Below are 24,582 nucleotides of genomic sequence, written 5' to 3' on the forward strand. Positions count from 1 at the left end.
GAGTGAGATTCTCCTGCTGGATTGACTAAGTAAGCTGCCATACTATGAGAGGGCCATGGAGCCAAGACCCTAGGGTGGCCTCCAAAAGCTGAGAGACACACAGTCAACAGCCAGCAAGAAAACTGGGATCTCAGTCCTACAACTAAATTCTACCAACAACCAGAATGAACTTGGAAGAAAAATCCACGCTCCAGATGGCACCTTGATTGCAGCCTTGTGACGTCCTGAGCTGAGGACCCACCTAAGCCATGCCTGGACTCCTGAGCCATGGAAACTATGAGATAATAAGTTTGTTTTATTTTAAGCTGCTACGTTTGTGGTAATTAACACAGCATTAGAAAACTAATCTGTCGGTCCTTCCAGTTCTAGCATGCCATGATCCCAAATTTCCTGTCCTTCCTGTTGCTACACAGGTGCCCTGTGTCACCACGCTAACCTACAAAGGCAGAACAAATGAAAGCCTTTTCCTACTCAGGGCCATGACTACAAGAGATCTTCCGGATGCCGAATGTTGCCTTAAATTTTATTGTGAAGGCATATTTCCCTTGTCTCATATTATTCAGCCATGAGAAAGAATCTCTTAGGAAAAGGTTTATTGTATAACAGTTTTTATTTATTTATTCATTTGCTTATTTATTTATTTTGGGGGCTGCGTTGGGTCTTTGTTGCTGCTTGTGGGCTTTCTCCAGTTGCAGCAAGCTGGAGCTACTCTTGGTTGCGGTGCGCGGGCTTCTCATTGCGGTGGCTTCTCTTGTTGTGCAGCACAGGCTCTAGGCGCTCAGGCTTCAGTAGTTGCAGCACGCAGGCCCTAGAGTGCACAGGCTTCAGTAGTTGTGGCACGTGGGCTCAGTAGTCGTGGCACATGGGCTTAGTTGCTCCGCGGCATGTGAGATCTTCCCAGACCAGGGATCGAACCCGGGTCCCCTTCATTGGCAGGCAGATTCTTAACCACTGCACCACCAGGGAAATCCCCTATAACAATTTTTAGAGTAATCAGACCTCAAAGCTGATCCAACTCTTTTTTTTATATCTTTAAAGTAGCACAATGTGTCCCTAAGTAACAACTGACTTCATACCTCCCCTGTGAGACTTCTTGGCACAGTTTTTTCCTGTGGTAACAGTTGTAAAGATACTGCATTTTCACCTACTTGTTTCTTTTCTTCCCCTTGCCTGTGATTTCTGCCCCCACCTCTTGGGTTGACTTTCCACATCCCCAAAGCATGTCATCTTTTTATTTTAAATCACCTGTATCTTTCATCATTTTCAAGAAGTTTGCAGACAGAAGAGAGGAATGATGCTTTTTTTTCCTCAAATGCTTATTAGGAGTTTTTAAAAAACTGTACAAGAATGAACATATGCAAAAACAGCTGAAGTTTTACTGCCTTCTTCTGACACAAATGTAAAAGTGTAAAAGTATCTCTCAAACTGTTCAGGACACCCTCCTTTGCTGACCTTTGTTTACATGGAACTGAGTAGAACTTAGGTTATTAGCTGGAGGAAGTAGGGCCAAGGGGATATGCAGGCTGATGTCCACAGAATGTATTCTAATAAATCTTCCAATGGAAAATAAGTCATAAATAACTAGTCCCATGTGAATACCCCACTTCGTTCCTATTTTGAAAATAGTTGTCCTACTTTAGGGTACCCTTTACCATTTTTCTAACATTACCTGGTATTGATTTTTAAAATGACTTAAAGAAGTATCAAAACTCTCAACTAAGGTTTAAAAGTCTGCTTTAATCGCACTATAACCTTCCACCTCGATTGCATTTGTTAAATTAGGTTTTCATAACCTAAAGATGATTCCATGAAGTCTGCTGTTGTAATGAAGACTCACTGAAACAGAAATTGTCATTGTAGAAAATAGGAAAACAACTTGTTCTTTAAATCAACTTCATTAAGGTATAATTTACAGATAGTAAAAAACACCTAAGTGTACAGCTAAGTAAGTTTTGATAAAGGTATCCAGCTGTGTAACCACTACCACCATCAATACATAAAGACCATTTCCATCACCCCAAAAAGTTTCTTTATGCTCCTTTGCTGTCAGTATCCTTTTACCTATGTTCAGCCCTATGTAATCACTCATTGGTTTATATTCCTATAGTTTTGTCTTCTCTACATTATCCAATGAATAGAATCATACAGTCTTTTGGGCCTGACTTCTTTTACTTAGCTTAATGTTTTCGAGATTCATTCAGGTTGTTACATTTATAGGTAGTTTATTCTTTTGACTGCTAAATAGTATTCCATTTGTGGAAATATGCAATATGTTTATTCCTTCACCAGTTAATAGACATTTGGGTTATTTCAAGTTGGGGGCTATGTATTCTGTATCTATTGCATTGTGACACATCACTGCTGAAGTTAACAGCTTAAAACAAGAATTATGGAATCCAGGCATGGCTTACCTGAGTGGTTCTGGCTCAAGGTCTCTCATGAGAATGCAGTCAAGGTGTCAGCCAAGGCTGTGATCTCATCTGAAGGCTTAGTTTGGGTGAAGGAAGAGACAGGATGCACTTCCAGTCTCATTCACGTGGCTGTTGGCAGGCTTCAGAAGATCCACTTCCATTCACAGATGTGAGGGCCTCTCCACAAGACTGCCTTATGGCATGGCAGCTGACTCCCTTCACCATGAACAATCTAAAAAAGAGTGAGAGAGCCCCCAAGACAGAAACGGTCTTTTATAATCTAATCTTGGAAGTGACATCTCATCATTTCTGCCATATCTTCTTAGAAGTAAATCAATAAGCTCAGCCTGCATTCAAGAGAACTGATTATAAGGACATGAGTACCAGGAGGTGGGGATTATTGGGGGCCATTTTAGGAGCTGCAACAGCTATTATGAGCAAAGCCGCTGTGAGCATTCATATACAAATCTTTGTGTGGACATAGGTTTTCAGGTCATTTCATTTGATGAATACCTAGGAATAGATTGCTGGCTCTTATGGTATTTAACTAAGAAACTGCTAAATTATTTTCCAAAATGGCTTTACCATTTTTCATTCCCACTGGAGTTCTAATGACTCCATATTCTTGTCAGCACTTGATAGTATCTGTCTTTTAAATTTTAGCTACTCTAGTGACAAGTAGTGGTATCTCACTGTGGTTTAAATGACATTTCTCTAATGTCTAATGATTTTTTTATTTGAGCATTTATTCATATGCTTATTTATCACTTGTACACTTCATTTGTGAAATGTCAGTTCAGTTTCTTGGGGTTTTTTTGCCTATTTTTTAATTGGGTTATTTGTCTTTTTATTATTGAATTGTAAGAATTATTTATATAATATTCTAAAATCCTTGTCACATATGTGATTTACAAATATTTTCTCCTAGTTTGTGGCTTGTCTTTTCATTCTCTTAATATTGTCTTTCAAAGAGCAAATGTTATTAATTTGAAGAGGTCTAATTTATCAATATTTTTCTTTTATAGATTATTCTTTTGTGTTGTATCTAAGAAATCTTTATCTAACCCAGGGTCACAAGGATTTCCTCTTATCTTCTAGAAATTTTATAGTTTTAACTCTTACTTGTAGGCCTGTAATCCATTGACTTACATATACTACCAAATGTAAAATAGATAGCTAGTGGGAAACAGCCACATAGCACAGGGAGATCACCTCAGTGCTTTGTGACCACCTAGAGGGGTGGGGTAGGGAGACGCAAGAGGGAGGAGATATGGGGATATATGTATATGTATAGCTGATTCACTTTGTTATAAAGCAGAAACTAACACACCATTGTAAAGCAATTATACTCCAATAAAGATGTTAAAAAAATAAAGTTAATTTTTGTATATGGTATGAAGCAAGAATCAAGGTTCATTTTTTTTCTATGGGATTATCCATGTTTTGAAAAGACTCAATATTGAATTACTTTGGTGCTTTGTTAAAATCAATTGACCTCTCATATATGTGGCTCTGTTTCTGGACTGTCTCTTCTGTTTTATTGATCTATGTGTCTGTTCTTTTACCAATATGACACAGTCTTAATTGCTACAGCTTTATAGTAAATCTTGAAATCAGGTAGTATAAATTCTACAACTTAGTCCTTTGTTCTTTTTCAAATTTGTTTTGGCTAATCTGGATCTTTTGCATTTCCATATAAGTTTTAGAATCATCTTGTCAATATCTATGCAGAGGTCTGTTTGAATTTTGGGAGGGCATTAAATCCAGATCAGTTTGGCAAGAATTTACCTCTTGACCATATTGGCTGTTCCCATCCAGGAACAGGATGTATCTCTCTATTTATTTTGGTCCTCTTTAATTTCTCTTTAATGTAAATTGTTAAATTTATTCCTGAGTATTTTATGTTTTTTTGATGCTATTGTAAATAGTATTATTGGAAAAAGCATTGGTTTTAAGTTTTGTTTTCCTTTCAAGTTTTCTCCTGCTAGGATTTGGAATATGGTCAATATGAAATTCTGAATAACCTGATTAATTTTGGGGACTCGTGACTAGAAGTCTGGTTGCATAAGTAAATGTTCTTTTTCATATCAGTTATTTTTTACGGGATTACCTGAAGACTACATTAGCAGGTTGAATATTTCCAATAGGTGGCTGAGATATTTTGAAATCTTAAGTTTGAAAGTTAATAACTATAATCATTAAAGGAAAAAAAGAAAAATTCTAAGGAAGAATGTCTAAGGAATTCTAAACATGGATGTTTTCCACTTATATTTGGTTTTATCAGATAGAGCTCTTTTGGTATCAATTTATTCAAGTCAACTCAAGCTATAGGGGTGTTTCAAGGAAGTCAGTGGTTCCAGATGGTAAGGCCAAGGAGGACACTGGCACTGGGACTGCCCCTTCGTTTCCCATCCCCACTTCACTTATCTATTTCTGCCAAACCCATTTCCCAAAATTACAAGTCCAGCTAATTGAATGGCTTTTTTTTAACATCTTTATTGGAGTATAATTGTTTTACAACAGTGTGTTAGTTTCTGCTTTATAACAAAGTGAATCAGCGATATATATATGAATGGCTTTCTTGACCCTAATTCCAAATTATAGAGGGATGAACTTATAGGTCAGGTGTTTCTGATTCTGTTAACGATGGCTGGAGGAGCAGGGCTACATGGTATAAAATAGCTGCTGCAAGCCCACGAAAATGGGGTAGACATTCTATAGTCATATACTGCCATTGACAAGAGAGAATGTTCAATGTTTTATTATGAAATTGGGAATGAACAGGAGTTTGAAATGTTGAGACAAATTCAGATTTTCTCTGATTTAATTTTTTAAATTAAGGTATAATTCACATACAACATGTATTAGTTTCAGGTGTACAACAGAATGATTCAATATTTGTATGTATTGGAGAATGATCACCCACATTAAGTCTAGTTACCGTCCGTCACCATACATATTTGTAGAATTTTCTCTGATATAATTTCAATCAACTTGTTCCAGTATCTTGATGTTTCTCTTTTTTCGTGTTTCCCATTATCTAGATGGCTTTGGAAGATTCAGAACAGAAGCACAGTCTTTTGCATTCAATTTTCATGGATCTAGAAGGCTTGTCAATAATTTTTGAAACAGATACTTTAGCACAGCCTATACAAGAGTTAAGTCATCAAATAGTAGCTTTACGACAAAAAATCATAGAAAGCCTTCCACAGATTCAACGAATGGCTGATGTAAGTTGGCACTATAATGATGTGACTTCTTTTTTTTAATTTTTTTTAAAATTTTTTTATTTAACAAATTTAATCAGTTATACATATACATATGTTCCCATATCCCCTCCCTTTTGCGTCTCCCTCCCGCCCTCCCTATCCCACCCCTCCAGGCGGTCACAAAGCACCGAACTGATCTCCCTGTGCTATGCGGCTGCTTCCCACTAGCTATCTACCTTACGTTTGGTAGTGTATATATGTCCAAGCCGCTCTTTCACTTTGTCACAGCTTACCCTTCCCCCTCCCCAAATCCTCAAGTCCATTCTCTAGTAGATCTGTGTCTTTATTCCTGTCTTACCCCTATGTTCTTCATGACATTTTTTTTCCTTAAATTCCATATATATGTATCAGCATACAGTATTTGTCTTTCTCTTTCTGACTTACTTCACTCTGTATGACAGACTCTAGGTCTATCCACCTCGTTACAAATAGCTCAATTTCATTAAGGCATAATAGCAATTGTCTCACATTAGGTTGTAGCCAGTACATCACCCTACAGGGTCACCAGAGGTCAGTGCTATAGTTCTCTCCAGTATGGAATGGTTAGCCCACGTGTTCTATGACCACAAACTAACTGCACTCCAAATCCAATCGTCCATCTGCAGAACGCACACTTTTAGTTTAACAGTTCCATCGCACCAATTGGAGGACCAGTGTCGGCTGCATCACAATCACCTAGGTGTTTGTAATAAATACAGAGTGACTTCTCTTTTTTTAATTTTTTTAAAAATTTTTAAAGTTTTTTATTTTTATTAGTTTCTGCTTTATAACAAAGTGAATCAGTCATACATATACATCTGTTCCCACATCCCTTCCCTCCTGCGTCTCCCTCCCTCCCACCCTCCCCATCCCACCCCTCCAGGCGGTCACAAAGCACCAAGCCGATCTCCCTGTCTCCCTGTGCTATGCGGCTGCTTCCCACTATCTATCTACCTTACGTTTGGTACTGTATATATGTCCGTGACTTATTTTAAATTTATATTTCATTTAGTAAATTAGAGTTATACTACTAATCAGTTCTATGAAGACACATTGATCTGGTACATTTTTCATTTATGTTATTTCTTGAATTACATTTTACTTTGTACCCTACAGTGCAACTACAACAAAAAATCATATCCCCATTCTCAGTCCAGAAGTGGTCTATTTAAAGGGAGGAATCCTGATCAGATAAGCTCAGTGTTTTCTCTTTGTCAGAGAGGAGATATTATTGATTTTATTTTTTATTAATTAATTAATTATTTATTTATTTTTGGCTGCGTTTGGTCTTCTTTGCTACACACGGGCTTTCTCTAGTTGCAGCGTAGGGGGTCTACTCCTCATTGCAGTGTGTGGGCTTCTCATTGTGGTGGCTCCTATTGTTGCGGAGCACGGGCTCTAGGCATGCAGGCTTCAGTAGTTGTGGCTCCTGGGCTTAGTTGCTCTGCGGCATGTGGGATCTTCCCGGATCAGGGCTTGAACCTGTGTCCCCTGCATTGGCAGGCAGATTCTTAACCACTGTGCCACCAGGGAAGTACAATATTATTGAATTTAAAGCACAGATTAGCAAAGAGGGAATTAAAACAGATAACTTCCCAAGTCTTCAGTCACCAATAGCAAATATTTATTGAGGGGCTGCTGTATACCAGCCACTGGATTTTTTTTTTTTTTTTTTTTTTTGCGGTACGCGGGCCTCTCACTGCTGTGGCCTCTCCCGTTGCAGAGCACAGGCTCCTGGACGCGCAGGCCCAGCGGCCATGGCTCATGGGCCCAGCTGCTCCGCGGCATGTGGGATCTTCCCAGACCGGGGCACAAACCCGTGTCCCCTGCATCGGCAGGCAGATTCAACCACTGCGCCACCAGGGAAGACCCAGCCACTGGATTTTTAAATAATTTTATTTATTTTGGCTTGAAACATGTGAGGCATTTATTTAAGGATGGAGTCACACAGCAAAGGCAGATGCAGTTAGTCTTAATAATTTACCTTTTATTTCTCAGTTACATTCCCTGCACCACACTTACGTAACTTCAGAGAATCATACTTGTTAAATATTCTTGGTTATTGAAGCTTATTCCAAAATTGTTAAATGCTTCTACAACTTTTCATGGAAATTACCATAAAATACATTGTATACATTTATATACTTTCTTAAACGTATGGTGTAGAAAATAATTTCAATATAATTGAATGTTTCATAAAATGAAGATAAATTACTATAATTACTGCTTCATTTGCTTATATGAAGTTATGTTTGTCCTACGTTGAATGGCTCCAAGTTGTGATAATTTGAAATCCTTTGATGATTTCTATGTAGTTTTTCCTATTCCCTGCATTATTTTTGCTTCAGTTTATCTCCGTAAAGCTCTAAAGGTCAGAAGGCCCTCTTACAGTGTGAGTGGACTTCAATATGTAGGTTTTATAGCACATATTCATACATATGTAGGTTTGAGAGCACAAATTGCAGCATTTTCACTTTTAAGTTTCTTGGCCACTTTCTAGAAGTTGACACTGATGGGAGAATAGCCACTGGATAAATGATCTGTTGTTCATATTAATCTGAGTAGGTTATAAGGTAATTTAGTGACTCTCCACACAGCAAAAGTTTGTTAGGGAATTGGCAACAAAATCTGTCAATTTTCCAGCTCCTTGTGTGTTTGTTTCCCAAGGGTGACTTTATCGTTTTACTTAAAGTAGTGGGAATTTTTTCAGCGTTGACCCACTTGTATTCAAGTGTTTAAAGACATTCCAAAGATAAATCTAAAGAGTTTTTAGATATTTGAGAATTTACTTAGAATTGTTCAGATGCATACTACTTTTGTTCTCATAGCATAAATAATTGAAAATTGGCCCCATGAGGACCTTTTAACTCAGTAAGTATAAGCAATGCTTTATATTGTGGTATGCTATTACTAACAGACAACATTTTTATTGAAAACAGTCCACATTATCTGTGTAGCACTTGGTTAGTTTTGAAGAGATATAAGTGGCAAACATATTTTGGTTAAATATGAGAATAGAATAAATGGCAGTAAATTGTGTTTTAGAAAGATTATTAACATATAACATATACTGCATGAGTGTGTTTTTTTGTTTCTGAAATTCTAGGATGTGGTTGCCATTGAAACGGAAGTAAAATCAATGGAGAAAAGAGTTTCAAAAATCAAAGCTATCCTGCTATCAAAAGAAATATTTGATTTTTCACCTGAAGAGCACCTTAAGCATGGGGAGGTAAGCATGGATCATTATTAAAAATATTTTCTCTTAATACTTACTATGCCTATTTTAAAATGTGTAATAATATGATGCGATAAAAAGTGTTTAATCTTGCTAAAGTAAGAGCAAAGTAAAGTTGGGAAATAGATATGAATGACTATAAATATCATATTTTAAATCATATTTCTAGTGCTATCTATGTAACTATAATTTTCCTATAAGTTATTTTTTCATTTAATTTCTTCCTAAAACTTCAAGGTTTGGTAGTTTTTCCTTCACGTCAAACCCAGGTTTTAATAGTCCAAGCACTTAAGCCTCTAAGTCAGAAGAACTGGGTTCCAGCCCCAACTGCCCTGCTTACTGGCTGTGTGCCTTTGAGTGATTGGTTAACATTTCTTGGATTTGCTTTCATATCTGTACATTGGTATTGTGGTGATTATGTTGGACAATTATAATGTATATGGAGCCCCTAGCACAGGAGCTGGGACATACTAAACAGCATACAGATGTTGCTTCCCCCTCAGCCTACCAGTTAAGAGCATGGGCTTTGGGATCAGGCAGCCCTGGGTTCTAATCCTGACCCTGCCTCTTACAGTGTGCCCTCACCTGGATCTTCTAACTTCTGTGAACCCAATTTCCTTACCTGTGAAAGGGAAGTTATGATATCTACCTCCTAGGGTGGTTGTGAAGATTAAATGAAATAATACATATGAAGTACTTAGTAAAGTGAATACTCTCTCCTAATTTATTCATTATGTAAATCCAGACTTCTATGGATCAGATGTCATTAAAACAAAATAGAAGTGTAGTTTTGGGACTTAGGAAATTTGGCAGGACAGTTCCGTTCAATTCAATAAGCATTTTTTGAGGGTCTATTATGTGGGAAGCCCTGTGCTGGGTGCAGTTGCTGTGAAAGTTAATAAGAGGCAGTACCTACCCTTCCACAGCTTACTGCCTGGTGACAACACACAAAGCATATAACAGTTCTACAGAGAGAGGCGGGAAGGAGAGAAAGAAGGAAAGGGTTGTCCAAATGCATCATGTAATACTGGGAGGGTACTCTTGCCCCAGGCATTCTTTCCTGAGACCTTATTTAGCTGCCAGATCACAAGTAATATATTAGTTCTTTTCAACCTGAGCTAAGCCACTGTTTTAAAACTCAAAACGATAAGGACTAAAGTTTAATTTTGAATAGATTTAGGAGTGGCCTTTTTTTTTTCCACTTGTGTACCATGTTTATCTAAGGTCATACTGGAAAATATACATCCCATGAAGAAAACCATTGCTGAAATCGTGTCTTACCAAGTGGAACTGAGGTTACCCCAGACAGGAATGAAGCCGCTGCCTGTGTTTCAGCGGACAAATCAGCTTTTACAAGATATAAAACTGTTGGAAAACGTGACTCAGGAACAAAATGAGTTATTAAAGGTGAGTGGTTTTTGTGATGACAGCCAACTTATTGGATGAAAATATTCAGCACAACCTGGTGTTGTTTTAAGGGTTGGGTGGGTCAAATTCCCATGACAATAAGATGCTGCCTGTGTTGATTCTTTTTGGTCTCTTCCAGTATTATCCAGGAGGTGGCATTTGATATAAGAGAGTATCTTGTTGCTCAAATGAGGTTAAAGTGATTTTTCTCAGCTCTTATTCTTGTTCTGGTTGAAGACATTAAAGTCTAGTTTTGTTCTATTTCATTCCATTCTTTAATTATTGAAGATCTACATGGGTAAAATGCTGTGGGAAGAGATTCAACCTGAACAGTGTATATGCAGTCTCATGAGGCTGACAGACCCACAATAATCTCTTTATACCTCTCAGTTGCTTTCCTATTAATCATTTCAATTTATTATCAACACGATACAGGTAGGGTAGGCACTTTGCCATTTTTATTTTTACACATTAGGAGACTAGTGTCCAAAGGTCAGATGACTTTCTGAAAGACCAGAGTTAACGTATGTTAAGATTAATTTGTGTACAGATAAGAAAAGAATTTGAGTTTCTAGACTCCTGTATTCTTCATATCGAGGTCTCTTCCTTCTAACTGATGACATCTTCTAGCCTCTCCCTGAGGGCTTTTTAAAATTCTTTTGATTGATCTCCTGTCTCAAGTCAGGAATTATCATTAGATAGAAATTACATTTTACTTTGGTTGGTATTCCTATATCAACAACCACTCCTACAGGGAAAGAAAGTTGCTGAAAGAGCCACAGACTTTTCAGCCCACTTGGTAGACACCCCCTCCTGCCTACTTTTCTTGATTAGGTGTGTCAGGGTAAGAGGAAAGGTTATTTTTCCTCCTTCCCATCCATCCCCTGGTTATAAGAAGAAAACTGCTATCTCTTTCTCCCTCTTAAATTTCATTCACATTTGGTGGTCACTCTGTTCTCCTAAGATTTGAGGATATTGTAATCTCTGGTTTGAGTCTTAGCTCATGTAGTCTCTCTGGCCTGGCTACTGATGAGCTGACTTCATTTCCTAACATCCACAGGGAGAAAAAAGATCTGGTACTCAATGTACTATTTTTTTTAATAATATAAAGAGAAGAAAAAAAACCCAAAGAAAATTTGATCTGTTACTTTTAATCTTTTTGTGCTTTATTGGTCTCCTGGTCAGAAAAAGAAAATAACAGTCCTAACTATGCTTTAAAGTGACTCCTTCACAAGATGAAAGGGGGGGCAGTAGAAGAGGAAATTAGGTTTTGTGCCAAGTTAGACATCAAACTGTGCTGCTAAAATTTTCCATCTTATTGTGTTAGTGGAAATCAGATGTCATCTCAGGTATTTCAAAGCTAAGTAAGCCAGTGGTAATGAAAATCATTAAAATATGGTACATTTCTTTTCATTTCTACGTTAGATAATTGTAAGTGCTCTCATTGTTGAAAATAAGACAAATTACTTTTGGGGGGAGTAATGGGATGTAGCTCATTACTGAGGGCTGGGGAACAGGTGTGTGCAGCAAACATAGTTATTGATTTCCAGCCTGCAGCTAAAATTATAGTTAAATATTAAAGAAAATACAAGGAAGAATTCTGTGTTGGCCAGAAACTTTGTAGTTTCAAAACGCATTTTGTTTCATTGTGAAGCATACAAGGAAATATCTAGATTTGCTTTTGAAGTCCATTTCTTTATCTTTCATCACACTTTGATCATATCATTTAGCACACAGGTAGTAGGTTCAAGCTGTACTATTCCCTTAACACTAGATTCCAGGTACTGTTCTGGTTTTGCCTTGTTCTGCAAACTCAGACTGCTCTCAAACCTCAACCTCTTACCATGAAATGTATATCACAGATCCCAAAGGGTACCAGGTGAGGATGTGTCTGGACCAGGAAAACCCATCATTTCTCAAATCACATGCCCTTTCCATTCTGAATCAGGATTGTCACCTTTCTGTGTATTGAAAGCCCTGCAAGGAATATGTATTAAAATGGTGTGTGTGACATATCAGTAATTTCATAAACTTAACAACTTTATGTTAACATGCTATAAAATGCTTCCCAGAATAAGCCCATTAGACTGGGAATACTTAAGAACAAACGTATGTCTAATTAGACTTGAACCCAAGGTGCTCTAGCATCTAAGTGGAGCAAGAAGGTCAGGTGCCAGCTTTGCAAATGTTGTTCTCTGAATTGAGGTTACCATTTCCTATTGGAATCTGTATGGTTGTGTATTGATATAATTGATTGGAGTTTGTCATGGAGATAGACATTGGAAATAGCCCATTGATCTTCTTTTGGGGGGGTTATTTTATAGATAGTCATAAAACAGACAAATGAATGCGATGAAGAAATAGAAAAATTGAAACAGATCTTAAATAATTATTCAGCTGAATTCTCCCATGAACATATGTCACCAGACCGAGCTGCCAACCTGCCACAAGTACAGGTATATTTCTTACATTCATTTTTCCAGCAGTTTATTCAACAATCACTTTCTAAGCTGTTGGTGTCTACAAGCCGTTTTTGATGGTACAGTGTATTTCCTACTTCTCTATTTCAACTGAAGGTATTTTATGTGTGTATTTACTTTTCATTCCTATTACATAAAATAGGTTATTATATAATTATCATAATGGAAGTCTCTTCAAGTGTCTTTAGCCTCAACTTGGTGCATTCTGGCTGGTAGCAAAGAAACTGATATAACACATGGTATTTGGACAACCTGGCTTTCCAGCTAGCTTTCTGGCATAGGGGTCAGGCAGGCTGGGCTTTAGAAGTAAAGACTGAATGCTGTTGTAATAAAGAGTTCCGTATACTAAGCAGTCTCTCCATATGCCCTAATTAACAATGTCCTGTGGACCCAGTGACAGTGGTTTGCATGTTAACTCTCTATTACCATCAAGTTGATGTAGGCAAAAGCATCTTCTTTGATGTGTTCAAAGCCACGTTACACTACTTTCCAGCTGTGAGATGTAGGGCAAATTTCTTAATGTCTGAAGTGAAGTACAGAGGGGTCCAAGATGACACACAGTTATTAAGTGGTGGGCTCAATAAGGCAGACTCAGGGTATTAAAGATTCAGTATTGTAAAAGTGTCAAATTTCCCTTTACATTAAAAAATTTAAGAACCCCAGGGACTTCTCTGGTGGTGCAGTGGTTAAGAATCTGCCTGCCTATGCAGGGGACACAGGTTTGATCGCTGGTCCGGGAAGATCCCACGTGCCGCGGAGCAACTAAGCCTGTGCGCCACAACTATTGAGCCTGCGCTCCAGAGCCAGCAAGCCACAACTACTGAGCCCACTGCCACAACTACTGAAGCCTGTGCGCCTAGAGCCCATGCTCTGCAACAAGAGAAGCCACCGCAGTGAGAAGCCTGCACACGCATTGAAGGGTAGTCCCCACTCGCCGCAATTAGAGAAAGTCCACATGCATCAACGAAGACCCAACACTACCAAAAATAAATAAATTAATTAATTATTTTTAAAAAATTTATTAAAAAAAAGAGCATACCATGCATGGACAATGATGAAAACAAGTTGTGAAGCAGGGAGTATGATTAATCTAATTCTGTGTTTCTGAGGTCCACAAAATAAAAAAAAAAAAAATTAAAAGACCCCAAAGAGCTTGTGTTTATATTAAAACTCAGAAATGTAAAATGTAGTGAGAAGAGTGACAGTGTTTTACATTTTTGCAAATCTCATTAGTCTGGCTTACTAGGAGACAGCTAGATTCTCATCTTCTGCATTCAATCTATTGAGGTATGTCGTTTTCTTTGAAGTATATAAAGACAATCTAACCTCTCAAAGACGTGTACATGGAAAAGAGAGAAATATTTTAATAACCCTTTTGAATAATTGTGGACATTCTTTGAAACTACACTAATCTCCAACAAGTCAAATTACTCAGAGGTTCATTGTTAAATGGAATTTGAAGCCATGTCAGTGAACTTTTCATACTCTTACATTAAAATCCATTGGTCTGTCTTGTACTTAGAATGGATCTCCAACCATGCATGATTTTATAACATCATGTTTGATCATTTGGAAAATACTATTTGACTAGTCATGTAGATCCTCCAAATGATGACACATTCCAGTAGCCGATATTAAAACATTCACATTTATTAATATTAACATCTACCTCTTCAGAAAAATCTTTATATATATATTACATATATATGTATGTATTTATGTATGTATAGTTTAACAACCATCTTTTTTTTTCAAGTAAAAATAGTATTCTATGAGAAAAATATGGATAGGTTAGCTTGAAACTTAATCACATGAGTGCTGTTCCTCAACCATTAAACTTTGGTATATAACAGAAGTGCTTTATGCAGGCTCCCCACTTTGTCATACAGAATATTAAAAATACATGTTCTTTATCAAGGATATTTTTAAGTGAAGCTGGCTTTTTTTTCCAGTTAAATTCATGATAGTGAAGCATCTAGTAACTACTAATATAGTTGATATCGCTGCCTTGATTCATACTGTGTCAGTAGCTTTACCCACCATTGCTTTTGCGACATCACACAGAGAAAAATGTCAACACAGTGAGAAAGGCCAGTAACATTTTAGAATTATTATGAAAATGATCTTGACCTCATGGAGTGTGGACCCCCTAGGGTCTGCAGATGCCACTTTGAGAATGGCTGCTCTGTGCCCTTCTCTGTCACCATAATGCCAGTGGCTCTGCAGACTAGTCTGTTTCTGTAAGTGTTATTCTAAGGGCTGTAGTATTACGCCTGTTAGGAGGCACTGTTCCTCTGAAGTTTAGTGTTTATTGAAAAGGGACACACACCACAGCCAACTCAGAGTTAATTAAGTTATCATTTCCCAAAGCAAATCAAAAGAAGTTTAACTTCAGACAGAAAAGGGGTATTGGTGTCGGAATGTGTGCAGTAGCATAAGAGCCATGGGGGCTTGGTGTCAGAAGTCCAGGTCTAGGCTCTGTCACTAGCTGCAGCCCTGGAAAAATCACCTTCTTTCTCTGGACTTCAGAACTCTCACTTATAGGTGGAGACATGTTGAGTTTCTTTGTCTCTAAAAAAAAATAATGCTTCTATGAATATCTGTAGGATGGATGGGTGGAAAAAAAGAAATAAGGAAGAAATGGGACTTCCCTGGTGGCACAGCAGTTGAGACTCCGAGCTCCCAGTGCAGGGGGCCCCAGTTTGAGGCTTGTTTGGGGAACTGGATCCCACATGTGTGCTGCAACTAAGAGTTCTCATGCCACAACTAAGGAGCTGGCAAGCCGCAACTAAGGAGCCAGCGAGCCGCAACTAAGAAGCCAGACTGCCACTTAAACTAAGGACCCTGTGCAACCAAATAAATAATAAATAAATTTTTTTAAAAAAGAAATAAGGAAGAAAGGAATGAATGAATGGACTGAGGGGTTAAGGAATACATTAGGGACAAAATTCCAATATGTGAAAGGTTTGCTAAAAAGGAGCAGGTTGTCTTCTGATACAGCACTTGCTATAAAGCTCAAGCTTTGAATGATGCCTTTCAGGGTGCTAAAGAGGAAGATGTCAGACAAGACGACACCTGATGTTTCCTCCAAATCTAGGATTCTATAATTCTGTAATCCTTTTAGACAGACAGTGGGCATCTGTACTTCTACCACGTATAAGAAATTTTATTCCCACGTTGTCAATCATACAAAATTTTAAAGTAATCTTTTTTTTTTTTTTTTTTTTTGTGGTACGCGGGCCTCTCACTGTTGTGGCCTCTCCCGTTGTGGAGCACAGGCTCCGGACGCGCAGGGCCTAGCCGCTCTGCGGCATGTGGGATCCTCCCGGACCAGGGCACGAACCCGTGTCCCCTGCATCGGCAGGCGGACTCTCAACCACTGCACCACCAGGGAAGCCCTAAAGTAATCTTTTAAAGCTCGGAATCATCTGCTCATCATTCCCATAACAAGTTACACTTCACAGTACCCTTGTTGGCTTATTTATTCCCATTTGTTAGGATGCTTTGGCTGTGAGAAAAAAGTAAATGTATTTAGTAATACTAAAGAAGGCTTCAAAAGTGATAATAAAAGTGTGAGATTTCTAGCCTTGTTTCCTCTCAGCGGTTCCCAAACATTAGTCTGCGTACAAATCTTCTGGGAGCTTGTTAAAGTGCAGGTTCATGGCCCCTGACCCTGCGGATTCTGGTCAGTCAGTCCTGTGGCCACTGGAGTGGGGCAACCCTGACTACACACCACAGTCACCTGTGGAGATTGTTACAAATTTCTTAGCCACCTCTTGACCCCTAGAGATTGATTGACAAGGTGTCAGGTGAGGCTAAGGCATCCTATAAGGGAGCTTATAAACCCGCCCCAGGTCATTTAGAAACACAGTCCGGATGGAGAGGAGCTCTACTGTACCAGGGACTGGCTCCTGGCTCTGCCAACCGCACAGCATAGAAAAATCTTCATCCCTTGTACCGATTGAAGTAGGCTCCTGTGGCAAAGGTATCAGGCGTCCCAAAGGTATGCAAACACTCTTTCTGCACAGGGAGAAATCGAAGGTACGGAAAAGCAGATTCTGAGCTTGAACCAGAAAAAAGAAGACCTGTTGGTGGACTTGAAGGCTGCCATACTAAAACTTCACCAGCATTTTCAGCAAAAACAGCAAGAATTAGAAAAGGAAATGCTGTCAGCCAAAGCATCGGACAAGGATGGAGGGGCTGAGAGGGATGCTTCTGAATGGAAGGTGGGTATGACATTAGTTAATGCTGGTCCCACATTCCACCAGAGCTTTAAATTGGTAGTATTTTTCACCTGGAAGGCCTGTGGCATCTATGTATATGGCCTATAGTACAGGAATTTTTAAAAGTGGAAATACTCTGCCTGAGATTATTCACTAGTGAATATTAATCCTTAGGGTGTGTCTGTTCTGGACTCAACCCAGAATTCTTATGCACAAGTTACTTAAGGAGGTGCTTATGAAATTCCATGGGTAGGTGGGTGGCATCTACCCTTTGAAGTATCTTCCTACTAAACAGCCCACTTCAAACTCAAAAACGGGCACAGCACCTCTCTAAGCCCACTCTGAATCCACATCAGTGAATCACATTCTTGAATTGTTTGATGAGGGGCCACAGAAGGCAGCGCAAATGAAAGAGATCTAAGATTTGAGTGAGTCATGATATTCAGCTGGACGAGCTGAGAGTTGCTAGACCCCGAGGCTTCTTGTGTGGTTGGGCATCCTGGATAAAGTAAATAAAAAATTAGCTACGTAAAAATGCGGCCAGGCCAGGATCCTGGTGACATTGAACGGCAACCCGGCTGCAAGTCTTTGTGCTGTGCCTTTCAGTTGAACAGAACGGGCTCCATGTTCTTCCTGCCAGCAGTCGAGGAAGAAGCGGAAGAAACCTCCCTGAAGAGCGAAGTAAGGAAAATGATTTTCTCGTTCAAGTTTGTTAGAACAGTAATCTCTAAAAGGTCAATGAGAAGATCTTAAAATGAATGGAAATGTAAGGATTTTTAAATTCAATGCTGGTAGTTTGTAAGGGTGATTGAAGTAGTTGTCTTATGTTATTAATGTTTAAGTGCATCTAAACCTACTTCAGGCCAGAGTGGAATAAATGTAATTCAGACACACTTGTTGGCAGAAGGGAGAAGATGAAGTTCTTTGTCGTATCCTGACTTCTGAGTACTTTCTCTGGAGTTTGAGTACTTTCTCTGCTGTTTGGTTGGCACTCCTAGTGTGCTTTATAGAACTTTATCTTTCCACATTTGAATTACTTTTTTTAGTCTGAAACAGCATTGCCAAGGACACAAAGAATGGTATTAGCAACTAACCCTACTATGAATCCTTATTACTCCATCAGAACTGGTTGGATGAGACCTTTACCAGTTGTCTTTCCTGATATCAATTTCCATTTCATACTTTAAGAATTAAAGTGATAGTGGGTCTTGTGCGAAAGGGAAGAAAATTGCAGCAATTTACAATTTTTAATGTCTCACACGTAACCACCAGATATTCTCCCTGCTCATTTTATAGATTGTTTAGTAGCTCCACGGTCACACAGAACAGCCTGTTGTCCTTCACGTGTATCACTAGGACACGTGGGGCTGAGTGGTCGGACAAGGAGAAGTGAGGCTTATTATACACTCTGACCATCAGACAACTTTATGATCTGATTATGCCCCTTCACAGCAGAGAGAATTGTGAGAGTGGAGGAGGTACCAAGACCAAAAAAAAGAGTGCACTTCAGTGCAATTCTAATTTGAGACCTGTATTTGCCTCTGAACTGATATGTTTATAATATTCATTGTTTGTCTTTGACAACGATCAAAAAATACATGTTCATCAGGCTGTTATTTTAAAGATAGCATTTGAGGTTACATTTACCAAAGCAGATCAAATTCCTAAAGCACTGTTTTAAAGATCCCCTTTGTGTGACATGAGCTGAATCCCAACTTACAAGAATATTTTTTAGGCTTTAGGAGGAGCAACCACATTTGGACTCCTGTGATGTAGTTAGCCAAAGAAATGGATGACAAATAGGGGGATGGGTGGAATTAAGGGCTGCAGTTATACTCTCTGGTAAACTGAGTCATATAAAAGAGATGAGGAGGATGCTGTTATGATGGTAGGAAATCACCTCCCTTTGCTAATCAATTGATTGCTATGTCAGAGTGGAGATAAGAAAGCAGAGCCATCTTCCGGGTCCCCATCTTTACTCTGGAAGCATGACAAGGATGTGGAGGAAGACAGGGCATCCTCGTCCTCTGGAACGATGGTTCAGGTAATACTGGACATATCACATTTGTTGGGGGTAGGGGATGAGCAGGGATAGTAAGCCAAAGCAAAGAATTTCTCATTGAAAGAATGCTTCAGGAGGGAACCTACATGGGTTGAAAATTTTTTAAGCTTCTCAGTGTTACCTCTGCACAAAGCAAAGACAACTGAGTACTTACCTATTACTTGCATTTCTTTTGTGCACTTAGTGATAATAGGAGAGTATTTTGCTGAGAAGCACTCCATATGTGAAAATCCAAATTGACAAAACAGATAACTGAAAGGTTTACCATTGTGGTTAAAGCATTTAACATGCCACTCTTTGGGGAGCAGTTGGGGTGAGAGGTCTCCCCATCATTTTCTTTTTAAATAAAGTAGTATGGAAGGTAAATTAATAAGTCTTTTTGCTCCTTATGACCTTCTAAACCTTCTCCAGTCTCTCAAAATAGAGGGCAAATGCCCTCACTGTAGAAAATCATTATTACATGCTGATGTGAAGATGATGTTTTTCCCTTCCTCCTGAAAGATCTCTTCATAATTATGATCCACACACCTCCCGCGCCTGCCTCCTGACCAGGGCTGACCCCTCCCCCAGCTCCCAGGCCAGTCCTTTCATTCGTCTTTGGCACGGGGCTACACTTGTACCTGCATCTCCAGTCTCTTTGTCTTGGTAGCTTCCTTTCCTCTCTACCTCAGAAGTATTCAGTTTCCCCTTCCCTAACAAATTCCCTCCCCCATGGCCCTACCCCTCCAAACAAGCTGAGGGACCCAGAGCCCAGACCATCTCTTCAGAAACTGCTTTGCCTCCCTGGGGTGCCTTCTCTCCATATCTGCCTGTGGACGTCCTTCCTACCCATCCACAAAGGCCCATCTCAACTTCCGCCTCCTCCAAGAAACTGCCTGCCTCTTTCCCTTTGTTTTCCCATAGCATTTTGAACCTCCGTTATGACCTATCACAGTTTTATGCATAGACCTGACACAGTTTCATGAAAAGCAAGAACTTTATCTTCCACATTTTGACGTCCTGTACCGAGCTCAATATGCTACTTTAATGCATTGAATTTCTTTTTTTTACATCTTTATTGGAGTATAATTGCTTTACAACGGTGTGTTAGTTTCTGCTTTATAACAGTGCATCAGCTGTACACATACATATATCCCCATATCTCTTCCCTCTTGCGTCTCCCTCCCTCCCACCCTCCCTATCCCACCTCTCTAGGTGGTCACAAAGCACCGAGCTGATTTCCTGTGCTATGCAGCTGCTTCCCACTAGCTATAGATTTTACATTTGGTAGTGTATATATGTCCATGCCACTCTCTCACTTTGTCCCAGCTTACCCTTCCCCCTCCCCGTGTCCTCAAGTCCATTCTCTAGTAAGTCTACGTCTTTATTCCCGTCCTGCCCCTAGGTTCTTCATGACCTTTTTTTTTTTCTTAGATTCCATATATATGTGTTAGCATACAGCATTTGTTCTTCTCTTTCTGACTTACTTCACTCTGTATGACAGACTCTACATCCATCCACCTCACTACAAATAACTCAATTTCATTTCTTTTTATGGCTGAGTAATATTCCATTGTATATATGTGCCACATCTTCTTTATCCATTCGTCTGTCAATGGACACTTAGGTTGCTTCCATGCCCTGGCTATTGTAAATAGAGCTGCAATGAACATTGTGGTACATGACTCTTTTTCAATTATGGTTTTCTCAGGGTATATGCCCAGTAGTGGGATTGCTGAGTCATATGGTAGTTCTATTTTTAGTTTTTTAAAGAACCTCCATACTCTTCTCCATAGTGGCTGTATCAATTTACATTCCCACCAACAGTGCAAGAGTGTTCCCTTTTCTCCACACCCTCTCCAGCATTTATTGTTTGTAGATTTTTTAATGATGGCCATTCTGACTGGTGTGAGGTGATACCTCATTATAGTTTTGATTTGCATTTCTCTAATGATGAATGATGTTGAGCATTCATTCACGTGTTTGTTGTCAATCTTTATATCTTCTTTGGAGAAATGTCTATTTAGGTCTTCTGCCCATTTTCGGATTGGGTTGTTTGTTTTTTGATATTGAGCTGCATGAGCTGCTTGTAAATTTTGGAGATTAATCCTTTGTCAGTTGCTTCATTTGCAAATATTTTCTCCCATTCTGAGGGTTGTCTTTTGTTCTTGTTTATGGTTTCCTTTGCTGTGCGAAAGCTTTTAGGTTTCATTAGCTCCCATTTGTTTATTTTTGTTTTTATTTCCATTTCTCTAGGAGGTGGGTCCAAAAGGATCTTGCTGTGATCTATGTCATAGAGTGTTCTGCCTATGTTTTCCTCTAAGAGCTTTATAGTGTCTAGCCTTACATTTAGGTCTTTAATCCATTTTGAGTTTATTTTTATGTATGGTGTTAGGAAGTGTTCTAATTTCATTCTTTCACATGTAGCTGTTCAGTTTTCCCAGCACCACTTATTGAAGAGGCTGTCTTTTCTCCACTGTATATTCTTTTTTTTTTTTTTTGCGGTACGCGGGCCTCTCACTGTTGTGGCCTCTCCCGTTGCGGAGCATAGGCTCTGGACACGCAGGCTCAGCGGCCATGGCTCACGGGCCCAACTGCTCCGCGGCATGTGGGATCTTCCCAGATCGGGGCACGAACCCGTGTCCCCTGCATCAGCAGGCGGACTCTCAACCACTGCGCCACCAGGGAAGCCGTCCACTGTATATTCTTGCCTCCTTTATCAAAGATAAGGTGACCATAGGTACGTGGGTTTATCTCTGGGCTTTCTATCCTGTTCCATTGATCTGTATTTCTGTTTTTGTGCCAGTACCATACTGTCTTGATTACTGTAGCTTTGTAGTATAGTCTGAAGTCAGGGAGCCTGATTTCTCCTGCTCCGTTTTTCTTTCTCAAGATTGCTTTGGCTATTTGGTGTCTTCTGTGTTTCCATACAAATTGTGAAATTTTTTGTTCTAGTTCTGTGAAAAATGCCAGTGGTAGTTTGATAGGGATTGCATTGAATCTGTAGATTGCTTTGGGTAGTAGAGTCATTTTCACAATGTTGATTCTTCCAGTCCAAGAACCTGGTATATCTCTCCATCTACTTGTATCATCTTTAATTTCTTTCATCAGTGTCTTATAGTTTTCTGCATACAGGTCTTTTGTCTCCTTAGGTAGGTTTATTCCTAGGTATTTTAATCTTTCTGTTACAGTGGTAGGTGGGAGTGTTTCCTTAATTTCTCTTTCAGATTTTTCATCATTAGCGTATAGGAATGCAAGAGATTTCTGTGCATTAATTTTGTATCCTGCTACTTTACCAAATTCATTGATTAGCTCTAGTAGTTTTCTGGTAGCATCTTTAGGATTCTCTATGTATAGTATCATGTCATCTGCAAAGAGTGACAGCTTTACTTCTTCTTTTCCAATTTGGATTCCTTTTATTTCTTTTTCTTCTCTGGTTGCTGTGGCTAAAACTTCCAAAACAGCGTTGAATAATAGTGGTGAGAGTGGGAAACCTTGTCTTGTTCCTGTTCTTAGTGGAAATGGTTTCAGTTTTTCACCATTGAGGATGATGTTGGCTGTGGGTTTGTCATATATGGCCTTTATTTTGTTGAGGTAAGTTCCTTCTATGCCTACCTTCTGGAGGGTTTTTATCATAAATGGTTGTTGAATTTTGTCAAAAGCTTTTTCTGCATCTATTGAGATGATCATGTGGTTTTTATTCTTCAGTGTGTTGATACGGTGTATCACATTGATTGATTTGTGTATATTGAAGAATGCTTGTATTCCTGGGATAAACCCCACTTGATCATGTTGTATGATCCTTTTAATGTGCTGTTGGATTCTGTTTACTAGTATTTTGTTGAGGATTTTTGCATCTATGTTCATCAGTGATATTGGCCTGTAGTTTTCTTTCTTTGTGACATCTTTGTCTGTTTTTGGTATCAGGATGATGGTGGCCTTGTAGAATGAGTTTGGGAGTGTTCCTCCCTCTGCTATATTTTGGTAGAGTTTGAGAAGGACAGGTTATAGCTCTTCTCTAAATGTTTGATAGAATTCAATTGAATTTCTTGATCCTGCTTTCCAGATCAGTTACATGGTGCTTCCTCTTTCATTTATGGCTAAATGTCTTTACTTTGGTGCTCCTCTTTCTTGGCCCCTTTTGTAATCAAGATTTTGTCCCTTGCTATACTTAAATTGCTGTTGACTTCTGCATATCAATTAAGTACCCTTTAATTAGTCCTAATCCTTCTTGATCTCTTCAGCACTAACCACCTCTTCCTTCTTGAAATGCAGTGTTTCTTTGGCTTTTTTAATTCTGTACTTTCTTGTCTCATCTACCTGCAGCCCCTCTTCCATCTCCTTCTCTTGACCCATCTCTGTGATGGTAGGCATTTCCCCCAATGTTTTGTCCTCTTCTTTCTTCTCTGTTATCTCTCATGGCAATTTCTTCCCCTCTCATAGGTTTGGTAGTCACCTGTATGACAGGGATTCCCACGTCAAATCTCTATCTTGAGTTTTCCTATAAATCTGTTCCTCATTTCTACTCTCCAGATAGATTTCTCTTTTTGAATGTATTTTCTTCATCTCAGATCCATCTACCAACCTTCCTTCAATGCTTGCTCTTCCTCCTAATTCCTCAGTGTCTGTTAGTGGCACCACTGTTTTCTCAGAGTCTGAGACAAACTTCAGAGTCGTCTCATGTACCTCATTTGTCTTACCTTTCATATCCACTGGTCAAGTGATGTTCATTCAGTCCTTACATCCTTCTTCACCTCCCACTATTTTTGTCATCATCCTATTCCAGGCAATTGTTAACTTCTTCCCTAGACTTTTAGACTAGCCTTCTAAGTGGATTTAGAGCCTCTAGTCATTTATATGTCTTATACAATATTAACTGATGGCTTTTCCTAAAACAGTTCATGCTAAGCTCCAGTCTTTCCTGGATTCTGACTATTTGCTGAATAAAATGCAATCTTCTTAGCCTGACTTCCAGACTTATCATGATCCCAACCTACCTTTCCAATTTTATCTAAGCTTTACCTTTGGTTTTTGGTTCATAACTTTCTAATAGCAGTTATTGTTTTCAGTATGCGGAGCAGGAAAGTAACATTTTCTTAGGAACTATGAGATGCTTTGTATATGTCATCTTGTTTAATAATCACAGGAATGAGTGAGCTGGGTTATATTCTCACTTAGAAGTAAATGAGGCTCATAAAGTCCAGGTTAACTTGTCCAAGATCACACAGCTTGTAAGTAGAGCAATCAAGATTGGTCAATTACATCATCCACTTTTCCCACTGCATTATGTTAAATATTTGTGTACATTTCATTTTCCCATTGTTTAACTTTGACTGACCTAGTAAGTGGGTTACACTTACTAGGATCAAAGTGTACATCCATTTAAAACGTGACACACATTGTCAAACTGCCCTCTAGAAAGAATATATCAATTTTATTTCTACCAGGAATGCATGGAAATGCCTCTTTCCTGACCCTAGGCTGATATTGGACATTTCTTAGCCAAACATAGCCAGTGGCTTAAATTGCATATATTC

At 38.9% G+C, this 24,582-nt stretch overlaps 1 protein-coding gene across 10 annotated transcripts in view; it reads left to right on the forward strand.

Annotated features, from left to right (window-relative positions):
- The window catches only part of SYNE2 (spectrin repeat containing nuclear envelope protein 2), a 341,983-nt gene that overhangs the window by 213,995 nt on the left and 103,406 nt on the right, over nt 1-24,582 (forward strand). For all 10 annotated transcript variants that reach the window (XM_082616958.1, XM_082616964.1, XM_082616965.1 and 7 more), the window contains 7 exons: nt 5,456-5,641; nt 8,766-8,888; nt 10,119-10,301; nt 12,626-12,757; nt 16,810-17,007; nt 17,611-17,685; nt 18,938-19,048. In XM_082616958.1, the coding sequence (XP_082473084.1) occupies nt 5,456-5,641; nt 8,766-8,888; nt 10,119-10,301; nt 12,626-12,757; nt 16,810-17,007; nt 17,611-17,685; nt 18,938-19,048 (1,008 nt within the window). The remainder of the gene's footprint in view (nt 1-5,455; nt 5,642-8,765; nt 8,889-10,118; nt 10,302-12,625; nt 12,758-16,809; nt 17,008-17,610; nt 17,686-18,937; nt 19,049-24,582) is intronic.

Source organism: Mesoplodon mirus (genome assembly GCF_964341445.2).
Source record: "Mesoplodon mirus genome assembly, chromosome: 4".
In the NCBI taxonomy this organism is placed as follows: domain Eukaryota; kingdom Metazoa; phylum Chordata; class Mammalia; order Artiodactyla; family Ziphiidae; genus Mesoplodon; species Mesoplodon mirus.